Consider the following 25,357-nt stretch of genomic DNA (forward strand, 5'->3'; position numbering starts at 1 on the left):
AGCGATGCCATAGAAGAACCATTTTTGGTTCCACAAAGAACCATTCAGTCAAAGGTTTTTTAAAGGGGTCATATGATGCGATTTTATTTTTTCCTTTCTCTTTGGAGTGTTACAAGCTCTTGGTGCATAAAGAAGATCTGTAAAGTTGTAAAGACTAAAGTCTCAAATCCAAAGAGATATTCTTTATAAAAGTTCAGAGTCAGCCACGCCTACCTAAAACGGCTCGTTCTAACACGCCCCCACATATCTACCTCACTATGTGGGAAGATTTGCATAACGCCACCCAAATGTTCACGCAAAGAAAGAAGGCATAACTTTATTGTTCCTGCCACAGTTGCCGCCATGTTGTGAAGATGCTGTTTGTTTCGTTGCGAAAGCGAAAATACATTGTTTGGCCTTCCAAAAGAGGACACGACTAGAAATCAGTGGTTAAGTTGTATTTACAACACTGTTCCAGAACAGTTCAACCCAAATATTCAGATGTGTGCAGCGCATTTTATGGAGGACTGTTTCCTGATCCTGGCGCTTGAGGTATTCAGCCAATCACAACGCACTGGATAGCCGACCAATCACAGCACACCTTGCTTTTCAGACCGATGAGCTTTGTAAAAATCGACGCCTTTCAGAAAGGCGGGGCATAGAGGAGAAACAATAATGTACAGTATGTGGAAAATAATGCGGTTTTTTTTACCTTAAACCGCATAAACACATTTCATTACACTAAATACACAAAATAATGTTATTTTTAGCAACATCATATGACCCCTTTAATATGAATTACATTTTAGTTGGGTAAGAACCAACCTATACATAAGCAATAGTTGAGTTGAAATCTCATAAGCCACATGCCTCATCCTCACATTGTGTACCAAACAGAACTGGCCAGTTGTCCGAGATCTGCGTCACTCACTATGGCAACAGCTGTACTGCTTTCACACAGCTGTTTCTGTGCATTAGGAGCTGCACACACATTTGCAAATACAATCTGCCTGGCTTCATAAACCGAAATCAGATGTTTAATGATTTAATTATGTTTAATGAAATTTCCCAGGTCTCCTATTTCGAACAGTGGAACTATTAACTACTAAATACATAAACACAAACAGGTACATAAAAAGCAAGGCTGACACATATGCAATATCTGTGTTCCACGGACATGAAAATGTTAGTTTTCAGACATGAAATCATCTGACATGAAAAGACGTTGCAAAAAAACAGAACTTGAAACCTGTGCAGTCTTGCACAATCTACATACTGCAGAAGGAAACAACTTACTTTAATCTTTTAGATGATAAATAAAACATTAATTGCAAGTAACACCTTTTAAAGTGAGGGCGAACATAATGCTATAATTCACTTTTTTAATGCTAGGAATTTGGCAAGTGTGTGAGTAATTAGTGCAGAATAAGTAGCTAACTAGTTTTAAAAAATCAACTAGAATATCACTTTTTTGCCGTTTTTATATTTTTATTTATCATTGAATTTTTATTTTCATAAATACATAGCTTTAAGTTAGAATTATGTTGAAATGTTATAACATTTATTACACTAAGAAAAGCCTGTAAAAATAGGGCCAAAAGTAGTGTTAATATGAAGGAATTTTCAGTATTTATTTTTCACAGGTGTTTAACCCATATTTTGAATTATACATTAATTTATGGTTAAAGGAAATGTCTGTAAACTTTTACAATTTATGTTAAGTTTGTGAATAAAATAAATATTTAAATACTATTTTAACAGTAGATTTGTCAAGTGTTGTCAAGTATGTACAATAAATTTCACAAAACAGACATCCCTATTAGATAATTAAAACTTTTACGGTGATCCTTTTTTTCTCTGCACTGGATAAACAGAGGGGCATATTTCTTGGACAAAGACACATTAATTCATGACTCAACTGTCTGTTGTGAGTGACCTCCACCTGACAGTGATATACTGTCAATAAAAGCCCGACAGTCAGACCTCAGCTCATCCTGGAAGGAGAACAAGAAAATGATGTGCATGCACTTTCTATCCACACTGCTGGAGGTTCAGGAGAAGGAAAAAACAGACTACACGGACTTTTGAACATGCTGAAGTCAACACAATGTTTTCCAGCAACCCATTAACTGGCCAGAGGTACAAATGCAGAGTGAGAGCCAGAGAAGAGAGTGTTCATTAACGACAGAAAGCAAATAACAATAACAGAGTCTGTCATTATTTCAAGCTGTGTAGAAACCTGCAGACATGCATGCTGGCGCAGATCCTGTGTTGCACAGGAAAACAGGAAACAGCAGCTACAGATGACCACCGTTTTTGGTGCTATGACCCTGTGCTGACCCTGCTAATGTAGCACAATACACAGAGTGATTCTCTACAGCTCCACAGAAAATCTTCTGATTGCAAAATGTATCGATAATAAAAAAAAAAATGAGATGCCTGATAAGTGATGATGAACAGAGCAAAGTAGACAGACTTAAGTCAGACATGCTGCTGTCTAGACTGACTTGATTTACCCAAGTTAAAAATGACTGTTATGGTCTTCACTGCAACATTCACTAATGTTTTTTTTTGTAACTTGTCCTTGTAACCTACAACATCGTCATGATCACTTCTGTCGTTATTTATTTACCCTCATGATATCTTGAATAATCTTAACACAGCTCTTTTCCATTCAAAAACAGTTCATAAACAACCACATCCGTCAAGCTCCAATAAAGAAAAAAGTTGCTGACATAACTTTGGCACTATATTCAAAGTGATCTGAAGTTTTACAATAACTTTGTTAGAAAAAACACTAAGTAGTCTAGTTATTCACAGATAATCTTCCCTCTGGTGAAGCATTTGTGGTCACATTCAATCAGATTGATGTCTCAACGTGTCACATAGGTTTTACAGAATTTATAGAAGGTCATTTAAATATATAGGAAAGATTTGTGAGTTGCTTCTTTTTTTTGGTGGTTCTCCAGATTCTTCAAATATTGTCCTTTTCTGCTTCTGATTCAATGACATAAGGGTGAATAAATAATAATAGTTTTGGGGCAGAGCAATAGAAAAACGTCACAGTTCAAGTGCAAGTCCAAGCAACCTCTCTGTGCGAAGAGAAAGCTGTGAGTCTGATTCCGTTAATTTTTTAAACCAAGCGAGCAGGAGGCGGCCATTCCTCTAGCTAAAGCTCTGTGGCCTCCACTGTTTGTTATGGATTCTGCTTCAGCTGTCCAAATAGTCCACAGGAGAGCAAACCTGCTGCCCTAACAACACACATCAATATAAAGAGAGCTTTAAGACAACAACTGACAAACACGGCATGAGGTTATTTTGGAAAACAGCTATTTATCATTTTCAACACCTGTTCACTACAAGGAATATAATTTTGCTTAAAGACAAGGGAGAGGTTTAGGCATTTTGCAACAGGCAAATTCAATCAATATGCTCGGTTTAAAGTTACAATACACTGGAAGCCCACTAAGAGGTTTAGTGTTTTTCACAGTAACCAATTCCAGATTCACACTTATTCACATTAATTCAATTTCACACTTATTCAAGTTCTAATGAAGCATTCTGGGTGAAAACTGGATGGGTAATATTTCTGATGACAAAATAATGTGCAGTGATTCCTAAATCTGCCATCTAATAACTGCAACAAGCTTTGTGCTTTGAAAATAAAGGTAGTCCCAGCGTTTAAAATTTTGTTGTGTGGTTTTGATGATAATTAATGTTAGCCAGCTATAGAAAAAAAAATAACTCCAGAGAGGAGCATTTTCTTAAATACATGCACTATATTACATATCCATTATATTTTTACTTAACCTGTTGTCTTCATTATTTTATGCATTTTTGAATAAATATGTCATGTAAAACAAGCTATTACAGCTTGTAGCAAAACAGGTTTTTATTCTCATGTTTGGCAAGTGTTTGTCATGTTCTGACAACAGAGTAGTAATAAAGAAATAAAGATTTTATGGTAACACTTTAGCATAGAGACCAATTCTCACTAATTACTAGTTGCTTGTTAGCATGCCTATTATTAACATATTAGCTGTTTATTAGTACTTATAAAGCACTTATTCTGCATGACCACATTCTACATCCCTAATCCTACCCAATACCTAAACTTAACAACTACCTTACTACTATTAATAAGCATCAAAATAGGAGTTTATCGAGGCAAATGACATAGTTAAGTTAGAATTGGACCTTAAAATAAAGTGTGACTGATTTGACAAATATCATGATAATAACTGAAACTGACTTGTATGAAAAATTTTATTGTGATAATTGTTTGGCCATATCATCAAACCCTATATTTCAAACCCCGGTCCAATTTTTGCATGCAATGTGTCCGTTTAGACCAATGCTTTTTAAAAACAAAACAATAGAGAGGCTGAATGAAAATGCATTCACTCTGTCTCAGTCTGTTTGTGAGTACCACCAAGTCATATTAACAGTATGTAACAGAAGCAGCTCTGGGCATGTGACCGAAAGCGTGAAACTTACTGGTTGTTTGGTTAGCCAGCAATGTCCTCAAAAAGACAAACTAGACAACTTCACAAATGAAGTAATAAACAGTTCTACCGAACAATTCATGCAAGTCACATTTCTGCTTTTGACTTCCTTTGCTGTCATTTTCTGTACGAGAATGATTAAGTTCCATTTAACCCAGAATCTTCCTTCAAAATGCACTTGGCATAAACAGCAACACTTCATGTACAGTCGATGACTTCTCACATGGCCCAGATGGTCTTCTCCCATATTATGTAACACTAAAGCACTGATTTATAACCACACTTTAGGGACTTATTGTAATGGAATGCTTTAAGTCTTCAAACCACACTAAGTTTAATGACGTCCTCTGTACGGGCCTGCAGCAGGAGGCCCGTCTCGCAGGTGACGTCTTATCTAGTGATCTTCAACAGCATGCGTAAATCAAGGCTGCAGTTCTAATTTTCCACATTGTTTGTCAAAGGGGATGACAATAACAAAGCAGCAACAATCTGAATACTGAATGATGAAAAGGCCAACATAATAAGACATGACATAACAGCAGAGTCAATGTCAGACCAACCAATGGCATTTCGCTGTGCGAGACAGACAGGAATATTACCAATAGACCTACACAAACCTTATACTAAGCAGATTTATTTTGTTGCATTGTATCTTTCCGCTCTCTTTCACCAGTCAGCACTTTACTGGTAGAGAATGTGCAGGTTTGCTTACGTCTGTGCACTACTGCCTTACTCAATCATTTAAGGCCAGAAATTCTCCAAGTCATGCAGTCTGAAAAGGCAAGATACTCTTAAAAAGGGAACTCCAATAATGCCTGTCTGCAAAGCAAACACAAGTTCCATTTGCTCAGGTCAAATGGAAGCAAGATGTTTGTCTGAGGCACATGTGTGAGAAAGGAAGGACAGAGAAAGAGAGGGAGAGAAGAACAAGTTTAGACCAAGCCACATGGAGGCCATTTAGAAGAAGATCCCCTGCAGGAATGCTCTGTTTAGGTCTTGCTCTATTCAATGTGACAAATTGTTTGAAGTAAGATGGATCCAACAACATATTTGGACCGTGTGAATAAGAACAATGAACGATCCCAATATCCGATGCTTCAGGGTTATGGGAAAAAATAACATCAAAGCAAAGCAAAGCAAAGCTCTGCCAGACAAGAAGCATTCCAGAAGGCAAGTAAAGGCAAGTAATTTGGTCGCAAGACTTTGGTTATAATCTCAAGCGACACAGCCAAAGTTTACACCCACAAGCCACCACGAAGACATCTGCCATCAAATATCACACCCTTCCCCTTCAAGTCAGTCAACATCCAGCATTAGCAGTCCCACAAAAACACAGATAGGTTCTGATCTAGAAGACGGTCAGAAGCATTTAGTTGTCATATGTAAGACTATCAGCCTGACAAATCAAGGAAATCTAATCATATGACTGGCAAACATACCTCAGGTCATACTACAGTCCACTTCCTGAAGCTGCATGTTCCAGTAAAGTGCTACAACAGCACATAGCAATGCAGTTCGGTGTGCACAGAATAAGAAGGATGGGCTCACGACTAAAGGGGATCAGCAGCGATCAGAGGAGATCAGCTGTAATCACTGGCACTGCAAAGCCAGAGTTAGAGATCCAGTGGTTCACGTTTCACTCATGACTCTAGCAACCTTGATGGGGCCAGAGACCTTGATGAAAGGGTTCTCCATCTAAAGTGGAGAAAGGTGCTTTTTCTTTTCTTTAGTGTGGAGTTCCCGCACTAGAAATCTCATCACCCTTGAAAATGTAAACACCAAGGATATTACACTAAATGGAAGGGAGAAAAATATTGAAGCAGTTGGCCGTTTTCCCAAAGCCATTGACCAACTAATCACACCACTCTGCGTGGCCCTTATGTTTACATTTCATTAACAAATTGTAACATTTAATATTTAGACAAAATGTACCTTTAATGGTGACAATTAATAAACATTATTCAGGTTAGAGATCATATAAAATTTACTGTGGATAAAAAACAAGGCTGTGAGGGATAGATTTACAGTTTTTACAATGGCGCACACTGTATCCTCCACATAATTTTCACAACTTTTAGAACTGTTTTATGGAGTGTCTGTCTATTTTGTTCATTTGATCATTGTTCCCCTGATCAATGCATGCCGAGTCTCACCCCACCTTAGACTAGACATCTTAACGTGGCACTGGGATCAGTGACAATGTTGTGACCACACGCACGTGCATTAACCTCTGATGACCTGGGACTGTCATATACAGGTGCATCTAACAAATTAGAATACTTCATAAGACCAATAAAAAAAAAATTTTTAGTGAATTGTTGGCCTTCTGGAAAGTGTGTTAATTTACTGTACATGCACTCAATACTTGGTAGGGGCTCCTTTTGCTTTAATTACTGCCTCAATTTGGCGTGGCATGGAGGTGATCAGTTTGTGGCACTACTGAGGTGGTATGGAAGCCCAGGTTCCTTTGACAGTGGCCTTCAGCTCATCTGCATTTTTTGGTCTCTTGTTTCTCATTTTCCTCTTGACAATACCCCATAGATCCTCTATGGGGTTCAGGTCTGGTGAGTTTGCTGGCCAGTCAAGCACACCAAAACCATGGTCATTTAACCAACTTTTGGTGATTTTGGCAGTGTGGGCAGGTGCCAAATCCTGCTGGAAAATGAAATCAGCATCTTCAAAAAGCTGGTCAGCAGAAGGAAGCATGAAGTGCTCCAAAATTTCTTGGTAAACGGGTGAAGTGACGTTGGTTTTCAAAAAACACAATGGACCAACACCAGCAGATGACACTACACCCCAAATCATCACAGACTGTGGAAACTGAACACTGGACTTCAAGCAACTTGGGCTATGAGCTTCTCCACCCTTCCTCCAGACTCTAGGACCTTGCTTTCCAAATGAAATACAAAACTTGCTCTCATCTGAAAAGAGGACTTTAGACCACTGGGCAACAGTCCAGTTCTTCTTCTCCTTAGCCCAGGTAAGACGCCTCTGACGTTGTCTGTGGTTCAGGAGTGGCTTAACAAGAGGAATACGACAACTAGGGCTGGGTATCGACTTCGATACTTTTTAGGCACCGACCGAGAAACAAGAGACCAAAAAATGTAGATGAGCTGAAGGCCACTGTCAAAGAAACCTGGGCTTCCATACCACCTCAGCAGTGCCACAAACTGATCCCCTCCATGCCACGCCGAATTGAGGCCGTAATTAAAGCAAAAGGAGCCCCTACTAAGTATTGAGTACATGTACAGTAAAAAATGTTTTTTTATTGGTCTTATGGAGTATTCTAATTTGTTGAGATAGTGAGTTGGTGGGTTTTTGTTAAATGTGAGCCAAAATCATCACAATTAAAAGAACCAAAGACTTAAACTACTTCAGTCTGTGTGCACTGAATTTATTTAATACACGAGTTTCACAATTTGAGTTGAATTACTGAAATAAATGAACTTTTCCACGACATTCTAATTTATTGAGATGCACCTGTAAGCCCACAAACATGGACCTGTTATTCAAAATAATAACAGGAAACATAAGAAAATTAATCCACTGGTTTTTATGGCAAACAACCCATTGGGCAGCTCATAACATCAGTCGTACAATATGTTTGCATTATTTGGGGTAAATCTTAATGTAAAAATTATAAATTGACACCATATGGCAAATGTAACTTTTATAAAAAAATATTATAATATGTTACGCATACGTGCTAACTAGTGTTAGCTGTGTCTTACTGAGATGTCTGAGACTCTGGCTAAAGGAGTTAGCAGTGGTGGCTAACTGAGTCTAGACCTCAACTTGTAATACTAGGACTGTTTTAAGAGTCTCAAAACTGACAACTCTTAAACCATATTTTAGTATTTAAACGGTGTTTTAGTAGCTGACAAGCAGCTAGATTAACTGAGCCTGAATAATTAAATGGACAACTATATAAACAACCACAACATACAACGGACGCTGGTCGGCATTCACCTCTCTCCTGCAACAGGCACAGACACACATACACACACACACTAGATTAAAACGGTCTCAAACTGTTTACCTTGAAGTCTTTTTCAATTCCAGGGGTTTTAGCTAAATATTAACTTTCCATGGAGCGAAGTTGCTTAACCTTGCACACACGCGCACACTGAGGGTTCAAGCCCGACGTCAGCGGTCAGTTTTCACACTGGGGCAGGATTTCAACAGTCCAGTCCAGTCCATAGAGAGGCTGAGTGTACAAAGCCTGTGTGCGCAGACAGCAAGGCAGTCGCCGCAGCTCCTCAAGCAGTCGCTCATGCCATAAGAAGACGGGCTGGACAGAACTGCGCATGCGCACAAATGCGCTGCCTGCATAGCTTATCGGTTCTCTACTACCCTCTGCTGTAAACAGTACATGTAAACACCTTTTTACCGTCTATGGTAAACACACATGCTCTTGCCTATTTGCCGACAAAATGAATATAAAACAATACATTTAAAACGTATAATATAATAAAACTAATTTAAAAAAATCAGGGTCCACCTTGTTTTGCTCGCTGTGCATCTTCGGTTACTAAATGTAGCTACAGCTATAATTAAACAGAGGGCAACCAGTCAATATGGGAAAGCACAATAAACTAAATGTAGTTATTTCAGAATCATTGACATAACAATTAGCCTATCTATTTGCTCTTCACTATACATGTCCATAAGCAAGATAGCACCAAAAACTTGAATAGGCCTACTAGAATACTTGGATACTAACAACAGATAGGCTAAGTAATTTCAAAGCAGTTCTACCTCATTTCTTTGTATCTAAAGCAATAATTTCAACTTCAAGTCAATATTTGACAATTGTAATGTTTTTTGAATAATCCCCCAGTGTATTTCATCACTATAATCATATTCCTCCACTGTTTTTATTTACTTGCTGCATTGAGATTGTCCTTGCTGTATCATATTCTCTTAAAAAGGCTCTTGTGAAAAGAATAGGCCTGATAATTGAATAAACTCACCATTAGATGGCTAGGTCATCTGCAAAATGTAGATTTCTCTTTAAAGTTAGTGAATACATAGACCGTTTGGGTACACTTGATTGCAGAAGAAGTCGCACAGTAACTAACTTTTCTGGTTTTGCTCACGTTAATCTCATTTCTTTCTGATGTAGGACACACCTTTCTCTCTCCAACAATGCATCACTGACGCAGCAATCCAGCCTATTAGAATTGCTTTACGTGGAACCTATTTTAAAACACACAAAAAAGAGAATTACTTTCTCCATGTAATGAGGTTAATGTGTTCTCTTTTGAAGGTGTGTCTATTAAAGTTAAGCTGTCAAACATATTTTTTCAGCATTTCTAAAAAAAAAGTAAACATATTAAGGAGAGCACTGTTTATTTTTACTCTGTTTAGATTATTTTAAAAAGAATTGCTCAAGATCTCATGGGTAACGACCATTGTTTATGTAGTTCCATCATAATGTCACTTCCACCACATCTGAAATTGTGTAGCATCCTGTGGTAAAAAATAACAGCTGGGGGAATTATATTTAAATAGTATTTGTAATAATTCTAAATGATTTTAAATAAATAATAATACAATTAAATTATCCACACGTTTCCATAATTACAAAATTAAGGACAAACAAACTTGATAAAACAGCTTGATTGCTGTCCAATGTTCACACAGTCGTAAATAAATGTTAATTATTAACTAATTATTACAGAAATATTTTGATTTATCAACATTAAAACACATGTAAAGTACAAACAAATTTAGGAACATATCATTTAGAGTACAAACAGCCATTAATAATAGGCTATGGATAATGTAATAATAATCACACCTCGAATTATGCAGACATAGCATTCTAAATAAAATACAAACAAATATTCAAATAACTTGGCAAAGAATTAGACAAAGAAAAAGTAAAAGTACAATTTAAAAAAAAACGAATTAACAATAATTAAAATGTTACAAAATAAGCATCAAGACAAATAAAATAAACAAACAAACAAATAAATAGGCTATATTACAAAATGACACTGAATCTAAACATCTTCCATCTCAACGATAGATCTTTATAAGAAGAAAAAACAGTAATGGATTGAATTGGTTTATGTTGAATTTAAATGATTTATGTTTATTTGACTCTTTCTTTATAATAGACATTTGAAAATTAGCCTAGCAAAAATGGGCTACAGCACAGCATAGATAACAGGCTATAAAGTATAAAAACATATATAAAGCTATAAAGCTAAACATAACGCCAGTCTTTCTTGAAACAAAGCGATATGAGCTGTACAGATGTTTTTTTTTTTTTTGATAATCAGTGCTCATGCACATCCAAACATATTTTCGCTCATATTCGCCGTTAAACATCCAAAAGAGCAGGTGTCGCTGTACTTTCCTCCACGCAGTGTTGACGGTATTTACCGAGCATGCGCACATCATTCTTTCTTTTTCCCGTGCAGCGGAGTCAAAACCCCATAGTTTGACTTCAGGCTCCGGCTTCGGAGACTAAAAAGTCTACAAAATGGTCAGTACAGCGCCGCAATACTTCTATTTTAAGGTTCCCTAAAGATTAATGATCTGTTTGGTGCCTTTACGTTATAGAATGATGGCAGATAATAAAAGGATGACTTAAGATTTTCTCCGATAGACAAGAGTACAAACGTGGCGTTATGGCTGATTTCAAGCCCTTCCCACATGAGTTTCAGAGACAATGCACACTGTAGTGAATTTGCAACATTAATGATGGTTTTCGGAACATGACACGCTCTCAAAAAAGCACAATATAGTATTAAACACCTGATCGAGTTTTTACATTTAATGCTAGCATGCTACGTCTTCAACACTTTATGGAGGCCTTTCAACCCTTTACAGTTATAACACGTCCGTTTTCATTGTAGCAAAAATGTGCATTTGATTTGCGCCTGCAGGTTGAATCTCTGAAGTGAATGACTTTTTGAAATGTTGTCTTTTAGGGATTCGTTAAAGTAGTGAAGAACAAGGCCTACTTCAAGAGGTACCAGGTGAAGTTCAGGAGAAGGAGAGGTGAAACCAGAAGTTTTAACACTAACAGTTCTATAAAGTCACGCAGACAGGCTTGGTTTTCATTGTTTTGTCTTATTGCTTCCTAGAGGGAAAAACTGATTACTTTGCCCGAAAGCGCCTGGTTATCCAAGACAAGAACAAGTACAACACACCCAAGTATAGGATGATTGTCCGATTCTCCAACAGGGACATCATCTGCCAGGTGAATGCAAAGATGTTCATATGTCACATGACCAGTTATAGAGTGCTCATGCAGCAGGACGTCCTAAAATATGACATGCATATTCTCATTATTGTGCCTCATAACAGGTGACTCGCGCTTGTCTTTGTGAGTTGAATATCTCTGAAGATTTTGATTTGTTGACAGTCAAAGGTGTTTTTGATTTTCAGATTGCCTACGCCAAGATCGAGGGTGACATGATTGTGTGTGCGGCCTACTCCCATGAGCTGCCCAAGTACGGCATCAGTGTGGGTTTGACAAATTATGCAGCAGCCTACTGCACTGGGCTGCTGCTGGCCCGCAGGGTGAGTCTCACTTCCGCCACTTATTATTTGACAGTTTTACCCCTGAAATGACTTTATGAAACTTTACCTTGCAGTTATAGTGCTTCAGGAACTTGAAGAGTGGTTGCATTAAAGAAATTAACCTCTAGACATTTGTCATGTTGACAGAAATAAAGAAATATGACTTTACTGAGACATTTCACATGCGGGAGATTGAATTTGTAAGATAAATTGCATTGCATTAATCATAATTGAAACAGCAAAAGTCTTGTGTGCATCCTCTGCACAAAGTATTGCGTGTCATACCAGAGCTCACATTCTCAAGTTTTTTAATGGAATTAAATAGTCATACTTTAAGAGGTTTGTCACAAGATTAAAGGCAGTCCAGATTTAGTAATGACTTTCTTTAAATCTACTATATCTTAATCTGATTTTATCCATGAAAAGGCAAGACATAAAGAAACAATTTGGAAATGAAACGTATTGCTTTCCACATTGTTTTTGCAGACTAAATGTGAGCTGCCAACTCTTATGTAGCAATAAAATGTTGAATTTAAAGAAATAGTTTACCCAAAAATGTAAATTGTCGTTACTCCCCCTCATGTCATTCCAAACCTGTAAGACCTTGGTTCCTCTTCAGAACACAAATTAAGATATTTTTGATAATCCGAGAGCTTTCTGACCCTGCATAGACAGCAATGCAACTGAAATGTTCCCAGGCCCAGAAACGTAGTAAGGACATCGGTAAAATAGTCCATGTGACAGTGGTTAAGCCGTAATTTTACGAAGCTGCGAGTTCTTTTTGTGCACAAAAAAAAAAAAAAAGACTTTATTCAACAACTCTTCTCCTCCGCGTCACTGTCCGCCGCCATTCATGAGAGTACCACGACACATACATGTGCATTCCTCTGCTTGTAAACAAGGCACAGCGCATGCGTGTTCTATGTCAGCAGCACCACACGCAATAAGGAATGTTACTTGATGTGAGAATCTGTGTTTGTAAATGGGTACATTTAGCCTTTTACAACTGGAATGGTCTTCCGGTGACCGCTTGTGATATGCATATCTTCAATGGGCTGACTTCCTAACTATTTTACAAATAATGGAGTTTCAACCGAGATGCTCTGTGCGGTACAACCTGAACTTTAGATGTGTTTGCATCATGTGATCTTTCTCACTGCATGTTGTCATACATGCTGAAGAGTGAGTTCTTTTGCAAGTATTCGTGTTGGCTTTTAAAAAAATTATTTTACATTTTTTTTATTTATGTCAGGCAAAGTTTAAAACCTTTGCACCGGCACCATGATTGTGTGTTAGATAAGTAGATAGTCCTTTGCTGTTGTGCAGAGCTGTTCGGGACACATTAGCTTTGATATACAAATAGAATTTGGTCGCGTGGTTTTAACTACCTCCAAATGTAGCTTGAGTGATCACAAAATGTTTTGCAGCTCATTTACACTTATATTGAGTGCTGTCCTCTTACAATCCAATCATCCGTAACTGTTAATACCAGGAGTAAACGGATCCCTTAGCAGTTTAAGGCTTGAATTAATCCAGGATAATTGATACAAAGACAAACGACTGGTTATAACTGGTCCACTATGTGCTCTCTTCCAGCTGCTGAACAAATTTGGCCTTGACAAGGTGTACGAGGGCCAGGTGGAGATCACTGGGGATGAGTTTAATGTGGAGAGCATTGATGGGCAGCCAGGAGCTTTCACCTGCTATCTGGATGCAGGCCTGGCCAGAACCACCACTGGCAACAAGGTGTTCGGTGCCCTGAAGGGAGCGGTGGATGGAGGTCTCTCCATTCCTCACAGGTTGATCTTCCCTCTTACTGTTTATTTCTGAATAGTCTTGAAAAATTGGGTGTGAGCAGTTTGTTCTTGGTTTTCCCATTTCATATTCTGTCTTCTTGATGATGACACCATTTGAAACTGAGCAGCTTGTTTGTTGCTCAGTTGATGTGATTTTCAAGACGGGACTGATTTTGAGATTTGTTTACATAGGAAGCACCAAAATGTGCATGAGCTCTGTTCATTAATGCCCAGTGTAATTGGAATCTAGTATATCCAGCATATGAGTTTTTAATCTTTGTCTTAGCACCAAGCGTTTCCCTGGCTATGACACTGAGAGCAAGGAGTTCAATGCAGAGGTTCACCGCAAGCACATCCTGGGCCTGAATGTCTCTGAATACATGAGATACTTGATGGAGGAGGACATCGGTAAAATAGTCCATGTGACAGTGGTTAAGCCGTAATTTTACGAAGCTGCGAGTTCTTTTTGTGCACAAAAAAAAAAAAAAAGACTTTATTCAACAACTCTTCTCCTCCGCGTCACTGTCCGCCGCCATTCATGAGAGTACCACGACACATACATGTGCATTCCTCTGCTTGTAAACAAGGCACAGCGCATGCGTGTTCTATGTCAGCAGCACCACACGCAATAAGGAATGTTACTTGATGTGAGAATCTGTGTTTGTAAATGGGTACATTTAGCCTTTTACAACTGGAATGGTCTTCCGGTGACCGCTTGTGATATGCATATCTTCAATGGGCTGACTTCCTAACTATTTTACAAATAATGGAGTTTCAACCGAGATGCTCTGTGCGGTACAACCTGAACTTTAGATGTGTTTGCATCATGTGATCTTTCTCACTGCATGTTGTCATACATGCTGAAGAGTGAGTTCTTTTGCAAGTATTCGTGTTGGCTTTTAAAAAAATTATTTTACATTTTTTTTATTTATGTCAGGCAAAGTTTAAAACCTTTGCACCGGCACCATGATTGTGTGTTAGATAAGTAGATAGTCCTTTGCTGTTGTGCAGAGCTGTTCGGGACACATTAGCTTTGATATACAAATAGAATTTGGTCGCGTGGTTTTAACTACCTCCAAATGTAGCTTGAGTGATCACAAAATGTTTTGCAGCTCATTTACACTTATATTGAGTGCTGTCCTCTTACAATCCAATCATCCGTAACTGTTAATACCAGGAGTAAACGGATCCCTTAGCAGTTTAAGGCTTGAATTAATCCAGGATAATTGATACAAAGACAAACGACTGGTTATAACTGGTCCACTATGTGCTCTCTTCCAGCTGCTGAACAAATTTGGCCTTGACAAGGTGTACGAGGGCCAGGTGGAGATCACTGGGGATGAGTTTAATGTGGAGAGCATTGATGGGCAGCCAGGAGCTTTCACCTGCTACCTGGATGCAGGCCTGGCCAGAACCACCACTGGCAACAAGGTGTTCGGTGCCCTGAAGGGAGCGGTGGATGGAGGTCTCTCCATTCCTCACAGGTTGATCTTCCCTCTTACTGTTTATTTCTGAATAGTCTTGAAAAATTGGGTGTGAGCAGTTTGTTCTTGGTTTTCCCATTTCATATTCTGTCTTCTTGATGATGACACCATTTGAAACTGAGCAGCTTGTTTGTTGCTCAGTTGATGTGATTTTCAAGACGGGACTGATTTTGAGATTTGTTTACATAGGAAGCACCAAAATGTGCATGAGCTCTGTTCATTAATGCCCAGTGTAATTGGAATCTAGTATATCCAGCATATGAGTTTTTAATCTTTGTCTTAGCACCAAGCGTTTCCCTGGCTATGACACTGAGAGCAAGGAGTTCAATGCAGAGGTTCACCGCAAGCACATCCTGGGCCTGAATGTCTCTGAATACATGAGATACTTGATGGAGGAGGATGAGGAAGCCTACAAGAAACAGTTCTCTCGCTTCATCAAGAACGGCGTTACCCCTGATTCCGTATGTGCTGGGCTTTTTTTCCCTTTAATAGATGTTTGATACTTAAATTGTTGAAAGATCTGTTGAATCTTAGAGATACTCAACCTAAAAACGAAAATTCTCATTTACTCACTCTCATGCCATCCTAGATGTGTATGGCTTTCTTCTGTTGAACACAAAGATTTTTAGAAAAATAAATCATCTCCATGTAATGCAAATAGATGGAACCCTCACTGTGGAATCTTCAAAAACCAAACGAACAGGACCGTAATGATGGTTTTACCATCAGTATGAAGTGAAATGATTGGTGTAAGGAAAATGCTATTACTTTGAGCTTGCTTGAATTATAAACCATCTCTTCCGACTAGGGCTGCACGATTAATCGAATGCGTTTGTCGTGCGCATCTTGTCAGTAAAGCCAGTTCTGTAATCGGTAGTAAATCTCCATCACTTGTTTTCAGATTTCAGATGGAGCAGCATTTGCTACACAGTTTAGTTCACTGACAAGCTACGCAAAAAAATCACAGACGATATAATTGTGCGATTATTAAATCGTTCGCGATAATGAAAGCTGTTTGTGTAGCTTCTCCGTGAACTATGGCTCTGTGTAGTAAATGTTGCTCCATCTGAAAGCACTTGAAAATACCACATTTAATAACATGTTTTTACTCCAAACTCACTTCATAACATAAAGTGTTTGAAATAAATCCTTCTGTGAGATGATTTGACTTACGCAGAATAAGGCGTGCAACATATTTCATAGTTTTCTAAGCGGTGATAAAGGCTGTGTCAATTAGCATTGCATTATTATATACTTGAAGTACTTGTTTTACTTTAATAAACACAGGACTATAATGATATATGATTTATCAGAGTTCTTAGTCACGCTGAATCAATGAAAGCATTTGAATCTTCTGTTTATTCAGCAACTGCTATAGGGATTTCCTGGATTTCTTCTGCGGGGCGTATTTGGAGTTTCCGTGCGAGAGCGTCCTCTGGCCTTCGGTTGGAGATTTATTACTGATCACTGAACCGTACTTCACTGACGAGATGCGCATGACAATCGCAGCTTTTGCCTAATCGCGATTTATCGTGCAGCTCTAGTTCCGGCCTGCTTTTGTACATGTGGCAAACGCATTCTAAAGCTCACGCAAGTAGTGATGCAGGATGTCACTTCTCATGCATGTTTCACAATGTGCTTGCATCATTCATCAACAACGTGTTGATGTTTACATAAAGCATAAACTCATATGACAGTTGACTGAAATCAATGGCTTATAGTTTAAAATATTGGTGTTTTTCCTCTCGCAGACCACACTTTTTGGGTGGAGTATCTCTTAAGAATTGCAAATATTCATGAGTTTCAGTTTCAAAATACTTGGCAGTTAAATATTTCAATAACATTGTCTATTACAATAAAGCTGGCTGCTATATAACGGTTACAACTAGTAATGTTATTAATCTCTTCCTCAGATGGAGGAAATGTACAAAAAGGCACACGCAGCCATGCGGGAGAACCCAGTGCACGAAAAGAAGCCCAAGCGGGAAGTCAAGAAGAAGAGGTATCTATCTGTCCTTTGGTTTCTCCATGTCTTGTACTCTCTGGTGGTGATCGTGATTGTATTACATACTCAGAGGCATGTTGTTTTTGCTCCTTTAAGTTATTTTGACATTTCAACCATTTAGAACTGACATTTGATGTCCACAATAACTATTCTGCTGCTTGATGATGACACCTTGCAAATTGTAGTTGGTCTTTCATTTGTACAGTTGATGCAAACTTTTTTCAAGACGGGTCTTAGAGCAGCTTTGGTTAATTGTTGGGCATTTAGTGTCAGAAGACCCATTAGAGGAGGTTTTGTTTTAAACTTGTCTACTGTGGAGTTTTTTTTTTTTTTTTTTTTTTTTTTTTTAGAACAGGCATACATCTATGTCAGCTAGACTGCAGAAAACAATGAATTATGCTTGAGACTAAATAAATCAATAAACTTGACTAATGCTTGTTTTTTCAGGGAAAACATGGGTAGTCTCACATACTAAATGATTGTTTCATTGAAAGGAAATGCTATAGTTAAAAGTCCTGGGAGAAATTTCTTGCTACTTGTTTGCTGAAATTGAGTGGTTCTCTTTCTAGATGGAACCGTGCCAAGCTCACACTGGCTCAGAGAAAAGACCGTGTTGCCCAGAAGAAGGCCAGCTTCCTTCGGGCTCAAGCTGCAGAGGAGGACTAGAGCTCGATCTTGCTTTTCTCATTTGTGCAAAATTCATTTGTTCTAATAAATATCAAAAAAGACTCTTGTGTCTGTGATTGCTTGTCACATTGAGTTGGGAGGCTGTGCATGATTTGGAAATGTTTAGGATGATTTATGCATATTTCTTTGTCGTAGCATCTGTGTGACTTTAGGTAAACCATTAGAATTTACAGAATTAAACAATGGCATAATCTTTTCTTTCTGTCCACAATACTTCAATCAACACTTTGAATGAGTGAATAAACCAAAAACAGTCAGACTTGAAGTTCAAAATATACTTTTAAATGTTGTAAAGGGCCCTGAGTCCTAACTTAAGGGTATAAGTGTATATACCAATGCATTCAAAACAAAGATTAAATGTAAAAACTAAGCACTTGCATGACATTAACTGAAAAAGTAGCATTTAAACTTTTATGCACGTGTCTCTTTAGAACATGAATCATTAAAATGACTTGTTTGTGGTAGTTTGACTGACAAAATTGGCAGCATAATTGTTCTAACCTATTGTATTGAGTAACAGTGTTCAGTCTGAAAATTATAATTCATGCAAATAATTTTCAGATCCTTTGTAGTTCAACAGAAAAGATTGAAGTGTTCTGAAATCTGGATTGTATATCATCTGCAGACTAGAGCAGAGGTTTTCAAAATTTCTGATGCCAAGTGATTCCTAAATTATCCCTGTCAAAATGGCATGTGTATTTTCATGTATAAAGAAAATGTATCACTGTACTAAAGCCAAAGCTAATTATTAAAAGATTATATTTACAGTATTTACTTTGTATTAGGTTCAGACCATTTCTTTTTCTCTACCGAATAGTAATAATATATGTATACACCTTTAAACTAAAAGTCAGATTTAAAACCTGGACTGTGAGTACAATAAAATAATTTTATCATTTCTCACCAATCTTTAGAAATCATAAAAAATGAATTAAAAATCAAATTTAAAAATTGTTTAACTTATTTCTACATTTATGTTGTCTTTAGACTGCCCTAAAAATACATTTTGTAAAAAAAATGTATTCTGTCAAATAGGGGTCCTCTGTGTCTCAGTTTGAAAACCTCTGGACTAGATACAGCCTGATTGTCTCAGTTTCCTGAACAAGAATCCGCAGGAAGATTTAAAATTTGGCAGTGGAGGACATGCATTAGCAGAGGCAGTATCTCTCTGCAGCCTAAGCTTTTATAATTTGGGACTGAGTCAAGATTAGGTAATGTAACAAAACAAGGTGCCACAAAGGCTATATTGACAGTACTCTGCAAATGCAGGCCAAAAATAAAAATACGTAATATTAGGCATATCATGGATGGTCCAATACCAGTCTCTTGTTCATATCTCTTGTGTTCTGTATACGAACAATAACTTAGTTCTATATATCATTATGAGTCCTTCGTGTGAGATATCTTCTTCCAAAGCAGAGTTTTGAGGTTGTTGAGAATCAAGGAATGTTCCATTTCCATCTGTTCGCTGGCGCCTTTGAGAGCAATGCAGGCATACAACTGTTTCTCCAGTTCGTCTTTAATGTCTGATGGTGCACCATACAGAAGATAGTCCTTCAGTGTGCTACATACTTTCGCCAGATTAGGCTGTGTGACCTCCGTAGTGCAGCGGTGCTTAGTGAGATCACAGGAAGTGAGGCAGTCCCGGCCGTACATACAGTCACTGTCCTCTTCGCACCTCCTTTCACGCATCACTTCCTGAAAAGCAGCTTCGGGAACAATACGCCTTGCATCTACTACCTTTATATCGTGGCGCTCTGTATAACCAAACCCCGCGGCACTTACGTCGCACATGAGGAAACTTCCAAATGTGCCGTGGAAGAGGTCCTCAACGAGCTCAAACAGACCGATGGCTATCTTAGCCTTGCGAGGCCAGGATGGGGCGGCCCACTGGTCGATGCTCCGTCGCAGGCTGGCTGGAATCCACAGCTCTACCATCCATGGAAGGCTGACGCCATAGAGTGGTACGTAAGGCACCTTCTCCATCACATACAAGTCCCCACAGAAGCCCAGCAGTCTGGGAGTGTGCTCTCGCTCCTGCAGCACGATGGACAGCAGGAATTCATTCAGCTGCAGTAAAGCCCAAGCTGAATGTGCTTCTGACAGGGAGATCTGGCCATCCTTGTTGCTGTCTGCAACTCCAAGCACAAGGGTTACCAAATCTGCTAAGTTGGCTTGGTCTCCCACTTTTGCCTGCAAGGGGGAAAAGTGCCATTGTAATGAGTTAATAATAGTTGAAGAGATGTCTCTGTATATAAAAGGTCTTCCAGGCTATGAAAATAACTCTCTTCATGCCTAGTTCATGGAGAATAAGTAATGCATGTTTTACATAAATTCACCATTTAAAAAGGGTTAAAGGGGGTTAAAAGTGTAAACATAATTTTTAACAGCTTCAGACCTTAGGTCGTCAGCTCACATACATACACTAGTGCAGAGGTTTTAACATTTTTTTAATTTTAAAATTAAAATTACTTTATTCAAATTTCAAATATTTATTTAATACTACTAATGTTCTATTTTATTTTATATTATTATTATTTATAATATTAATGTCACAATCAAATATTTACTAGACAAAAATGTAAATCTCCAATGCTAAGACCCTGTAGCCCACCGCAAACAGAAAATATTTCAGCATTGGAAAAGCAGATGATTTAATAATTATATTTAATAGAATGCATTTGCATGATCATCACGGCCCCAAAGATTTGCAATATGCCACAGAATATGTTTAAACATTCCTGCAGCCTAATAGATCATTAAAATTGCAAAGTTATAACAAAACCTGCCAGGAGCTGGGCTGAGCACACTCAGTTCTTATTCTGCTGGATCTATCTGCTGCTTTTGACACTGTCAATCATAAGATCCTCCTGTCCGCCCTCTCATGAATGAATGAATGAATGAATGATGTGTATTGCTGTACACCCAAAGCGCTTTACAATCATCGGCCTGGGGAGGGGAGGTATCCAAAGCACATTAACTGGTCACTGGCGTTCCTCAGGGATCAGTTCTTGGACCCCTCCTCTTCTCCATATACACTACATCACTGGGTCCCATCATACTTGGCTTCTCCTCCCATTGCTATGCTGATGACACACAGCTCTATCTCTCATTTCAACCAGATGATCCAACGGTAGCTGCACGGATCTCAGGCTGCCTGGTGGACATCTCGGCAATGGATGAAAGAACATCACCTACAGCTCAACCTGTCAAAGACTGAGCTTCTTGTCTTCCTTGCCACTCCAACTCTACAGCATTGTTACACTTCTCTTTATCTCCTTGCATTGGCTACCGGTTGCGGCTCGCATCAAGTTCAAGACATTGATGCTTGCATATAGAACAGCCACAGGCTCAGCACCCGCCTACTTAAGCTCACTATTACGAATTGACATCCCCTCCAGAAGTCTGAGATCTACGAGGGAGCGACGCCTCATGGTACCATCACAGAGAGGCTCAAAATCACTTTCCAGAACATTCTCGTTCACCATTCCTGGCTGGTGGAATAATCTTCCCACACCTATCCGGAATGCTGAATCCCTGACAATTTTCAAGCGACAGCTGAAAACTCATCTCTAGCACTTCCTGTGTCTGTTTGCCTCTTTAAGTAGAATCGCTTTATGTATTCCCCAATTGTAAGTCGCTTTGGATAAAAGCGTCTGCAAAATGACTAAATGTAAATGTAAATGTTAAAAGCGCTGTTAGCGCTGTTTTATAACGTTAAAGCAATATTGTATTTCAGTACAGCATGGGATTTGAGACCTTTAGATGGCTTAGATGGCTTGGGATTTGAGACCTTTAGATGGCTGAAGACCATCTCTTTGAACTTCTCCATTGATGTCCCTTTGGTTGGCCTGTTAAAGGAGGCCGATTCTTTTCGGGGCTCCAGTTGTATACCCAAATCGTAATGAGGGTCCTCCTCCATCTGGCACTTTATGATTCCTTCCATATCCCCCCAACTGCCAGAATATACCTAAACAAAGAAAGTAGCAAGAAAGAGAGAGCGGATGAATTTTATTCATCCTTACTATCCTTACTCTGCATGCAAATAAATGTATGTGCAGACCCAGATAAGCAAAAGCATGGTTCAGTAGACATTGTAGACATTTTCAAACAAGTATTACAGTGTTATATTAAGGAGCAACTGCAAACTGTTGTGTCTGACCTGATTGCTGGGTTTGGCAGAGAGACACTTTCCCAAATAAAGAGTGTCCTTCTCGCACAAGCTGTTGCAGGCTGAACCATCGATCACCCCCTTCTGGAATTTATCGCACTGGAAGACATGAAGAAACACATACGTCAGAGTCTACTCTGCATTATTCATTTTATTCCATGACACAGTACTCCCCAAAGATTGCCTGATCCATTTCTTTAGTCAGTGTCTCTTATGTAATCACTCTCCTCTAGATGGCTCCCTTTAGTAAATAATGTTTGCAAAAAGCATCCAACAGCTGTAGAGATGCACCAAGTACATTTTTTCCTCTTTAAAAATCAAATATATTTACACAGCATCGAATCAGCATCAACATTTTGTGCTATTTTGTTCAACAAATACTTAACATCTAGCTAAGAACTTAAAACTCACAATAGAGTTCTTGCACTCATGTCCACGGCACAGCTCTGTGTATGAAGAGTATTCCACGTACACCACCCAGCTTCCCACGAAAACAGCCAACCAGGAAAAAAACAGGTACTTCATGTGTAGGTAGGAGAACCGGGCCTGTGCACAAACAAAGAGACAATGTAACCATGCAAAAAATGCTTTCCTTTAACAAAATATCTCCAAATATTAACTGAAAAACATAAAAAGGGGTTTTGTTGATATTCATATAGGAATCATTTTTCATTATTAAACTATTTATAACAGATGCTGAACACTTTGACTGATATAGACTATGCAGTGAAGGTTTTATTTTAGTAGGCAGTTTTGAAGACGCTGATGTGTGCTGATTATGAGCCGATACAGTTTGCTGGAGGTTCTTCTGCAATGGTGGCAATAAGGGGCAGGACTGCTAAAAACCAGATGAAAGCAACATAGCTCAGAGAAAAGACGTTTCAAAAATCTAGGTTTAAGTTCCACATGTTCAGTGCAGTTTCTGTAAGAAAAACATTTATTAATCATAGCTTTCTGGTTTTATACACTTTAGCGCAATGCTAAAATGTATGCATTGATTACTTGCATAACTGAACAATATCATTTATTTCATTTATTTAACCTATGAGGTACTAAACCCAGGAAAATCCTATCATCTTTTATTTATGTGTGACCTTTTAAAGCTCAGAACAATGGGAAACTATCATCTTGACAGCCACACAGGATGTGTGATCCACTATAAATAGCCCCCTCACTTCAACCACTGAGGGCACTTTATGAAATATCATTTTCTTCTGATTTCTAAAAACAACCGAGGTCAGAATTGATCACAAACTTATGATGCAAAAGAATATTTTTTCCCCAAATCCTGACCATTTTGCTTGAGTGCTTGAGTCTTTTACAGTCAATTTTCTTTTTTCCTGTGGGCAGAACTTCCTTGGGACATGAGAAGCAAAGCAGTCTAATGCATGTTACAGCTTCATCTTCAAAATAATTGCAAATTTTGAGAGAGATATACTGTCGGGACTTAGAAAGAGATTTCAAATGAGGTGCTGGAGTCGAAGCTCACCTGAAACTACAAGCAAACGTTTGAGTGAGCGGGGTAGCATACAGCCAGCTAATTTCAGCACCATTGTGGCCCTCAGTAGTCTGACATTTCCTCGTCTGCAAAATCTGAGCTGACAGAACTTCTCCTCCGGCATGAGGAGGAGGAATGGCCTCGTAGCTGAACCTGATAGCCTGCAGTAGCTCCATGAGAAACACTGTAGATCAGGTGTCTATTGTTTTGTGTTTTAGGAGGCACTTTGTGTATAGCAGTTGTTTGCTGAGCACTTTACCACCTGTATACAGTTTGTTTAAGTTGATCGTCATGGAAACACATTCACCCAGGGCAACAGGAGCAAAAACAAACAAGTAAGGAAGAAGACGGCAGTGTGTCATGTGGTAACATGACAGATGAAAAAACAATGTCTCCACTAACAGAACTGAAAAATAGTACGATAATAATATGATTGGAGTACCATGGATTTTAAATCCGATAAGTATGAAAGTGCAATGCCCACACTGAAGCCGAGTAATGAAGGCCATGAGGTGATGTAAAATATGGTGATAATATATGACTCTTATTTGGTTGGAACTGGAAAACACACATTGTTTCTCACTGCAAACCAAACCTCAGAGGAACAGTTTGCTGAACTTTGCTTGGCTCAGTGCAAACAGCTATACTACTTGCAAAATTGAGAAGAAATGCTAAATTATTAATCACAACGATTGTAGCCATGCATCTCTGTATTAATGTAGCTAGTGTTTAACCATTGTTTGTATGATAGGCCTAACCTGCACAGTAAAATCATTAAGTAGAGTGGGGTCACATGATGGTATAGATATGAATATACTGTATGAGTTTTTAGGTTTAATCCCAAGTTCAGATGTTCTCCTGGTGATCTGTACATTTAACTTTTTTTTTTCAATGAATTAATTAATTATTTATTCTGTGCTTGAGTGTGAATGAGGTCAACATTGCCAAAAGTGTTTGCGGTCCCACTTTATATTAGGAGGCCTTGTACTTATATCAAAAATAAGTACAATGTACTTATTGTGTTAATATTGTATTGCAAAACGTGGTAGCACTTTATTTTACAGTCCTGTTACTCATGTACATACTATGTACTTATTATAATAATTACAATAACTAGGTAATAACTAGGTACTAACCCTGAACCTACCCCTAAACCTAACCCTACCCCATGTAGTTACCTTATATTACCAGTACTTTCTTAGGTAAGTATACTGTAAGTACACTGTAAGTACAAGTAAGTACACGTACTGTAAAATAAAGTGCAACTCAAAACATTTTTGCTGCTATTAAGGTGGGATACAAGTAAGGTTAGAAACAGGTTTGGTGGTATGGGTAGTTTTAAGTGTGGAACAATCAACCCGCCCACTGCCAGTTTACCCAATTGTATTTCGTCACCCCGGGTTGTCAGTTTTCGGAAAACAGCCTATTTCATTTCATTCATCGTCATGCGTGTTCGTTCCTGTTGGTGTCGTCAATCTGGCAACCTGCATGTGCGTCAAGTCTGAGGAGGAGGGGCCGGGTGAAAAAAACCCTCTCCAATATTTAGAATTTGGACTGCAATACCTAGTTCAACCACTCGGTGTCAATCCTACATACAGCAACTTTAAAATATAAGTGCATTGTAAAAACATGCACTCTAAAAAATGCTGGGTTAAATACAACCCAGCGCTGGGTAAAATATGGACAAACCCAG

At 38.5% G+C, this 25,357-nt stretch overlaps 3 protein-coding genes across 5 annotated transcripts in view; 1 reads left to right on the plus strand and 2 right to left on the minus strand.

Moving 5' to 3' along the window:
* Positions 1 to 9,528, minus strand: part of evi5b (ecotropic viral integration site 5b) — a 49,150-nt gene extending 39,622 nt beyond the window's left edge. For 2 of the 3 annotated variants that reach the window (XM_016543035.1, XM_016543033.1), the window contains exon 1: positions 9,458 to 9,528. In XM_016543035.1, the coding sequence (XP_016398521.1) occupies positions 9,458 to 9,460 (3 nt within the window). In that variant the 5' untranslated portion in view covers positions 9,461 to 9,528. Of the gene's footprint in view, positions 1 to 8,523; positions 8,762 to 9,457 lie in introns of those variants that run through there. The other variant, XM_016543034.1, reaches the window with a different exon arrangement.
* A 1,353-nt stretch (positions 9,529 to 10,881) lies between these two features.
* On the plus strand, positions 10,882 to 18,036 carry rpl5b (ribosomal protein L5b). The gene is made up of 9 exons (XM_016543031.1): positions 10,882 to 10,980; positions 11,429 to 11,498; positions 11,585 to 11,700; positions 11,889 to 12,023; positions 13,620 to 13,822; positions 14,106 to 14,204; positions 15,686 to 15,764; positions 17,217 to 17,305; positions 17,878 to 18,036. Exons 1-9 carry the CDS (start codon positions 10,978 to 10,980, stop codon positions 17,972 to 17,974), a joined length of 891 nt encoding a protein of 296 aa, XP_016398517.1. The 5' UTR covers positions 10,882 to 10,977; the 3' UTR covers positions 17,975 to 18,036.
* A 985-nt stretch (positions 18,037 to 19,021) lies between these two features.
* Positions 19,022 to 25,357, minus strand: part of dipk1ab (divergent protein kinase domain 1Ab) — a 31,285-nt gene continuing 24,949 nt past the window's right edge. Inside the window, exon 5 of the mRNA XM_016543032.1 lies at positions 19,022 to 20,188. Within this exon, the coding sequence (XP_016398518.1) occupies positions 19,376 to 20,188 (813 nt within the window). The 3' untranslated portion in view covers positions 19,022 to 19,375. The remainder of the gene's footprint in view (positions 20,189 to 25,357) is intronic.

This window comes from Sinocyclocheilus rhinocerous, unplaced genomic scaffold (assembly GCF_001515625.1).
Source record: "Sinocyclocheilus rhinocerous isolate Xijiao unplaced genomic scaffold, SAMN03320098_v1.1 scaffold98, whole genome shotgun sequence".
NCBI lineage: Eukaryota > Metazoa > Chordata > Actinopteri > Cypriniformes > Cyprinidae > Sinocyclocheilus > Sinocyclocheilus rhinocerous.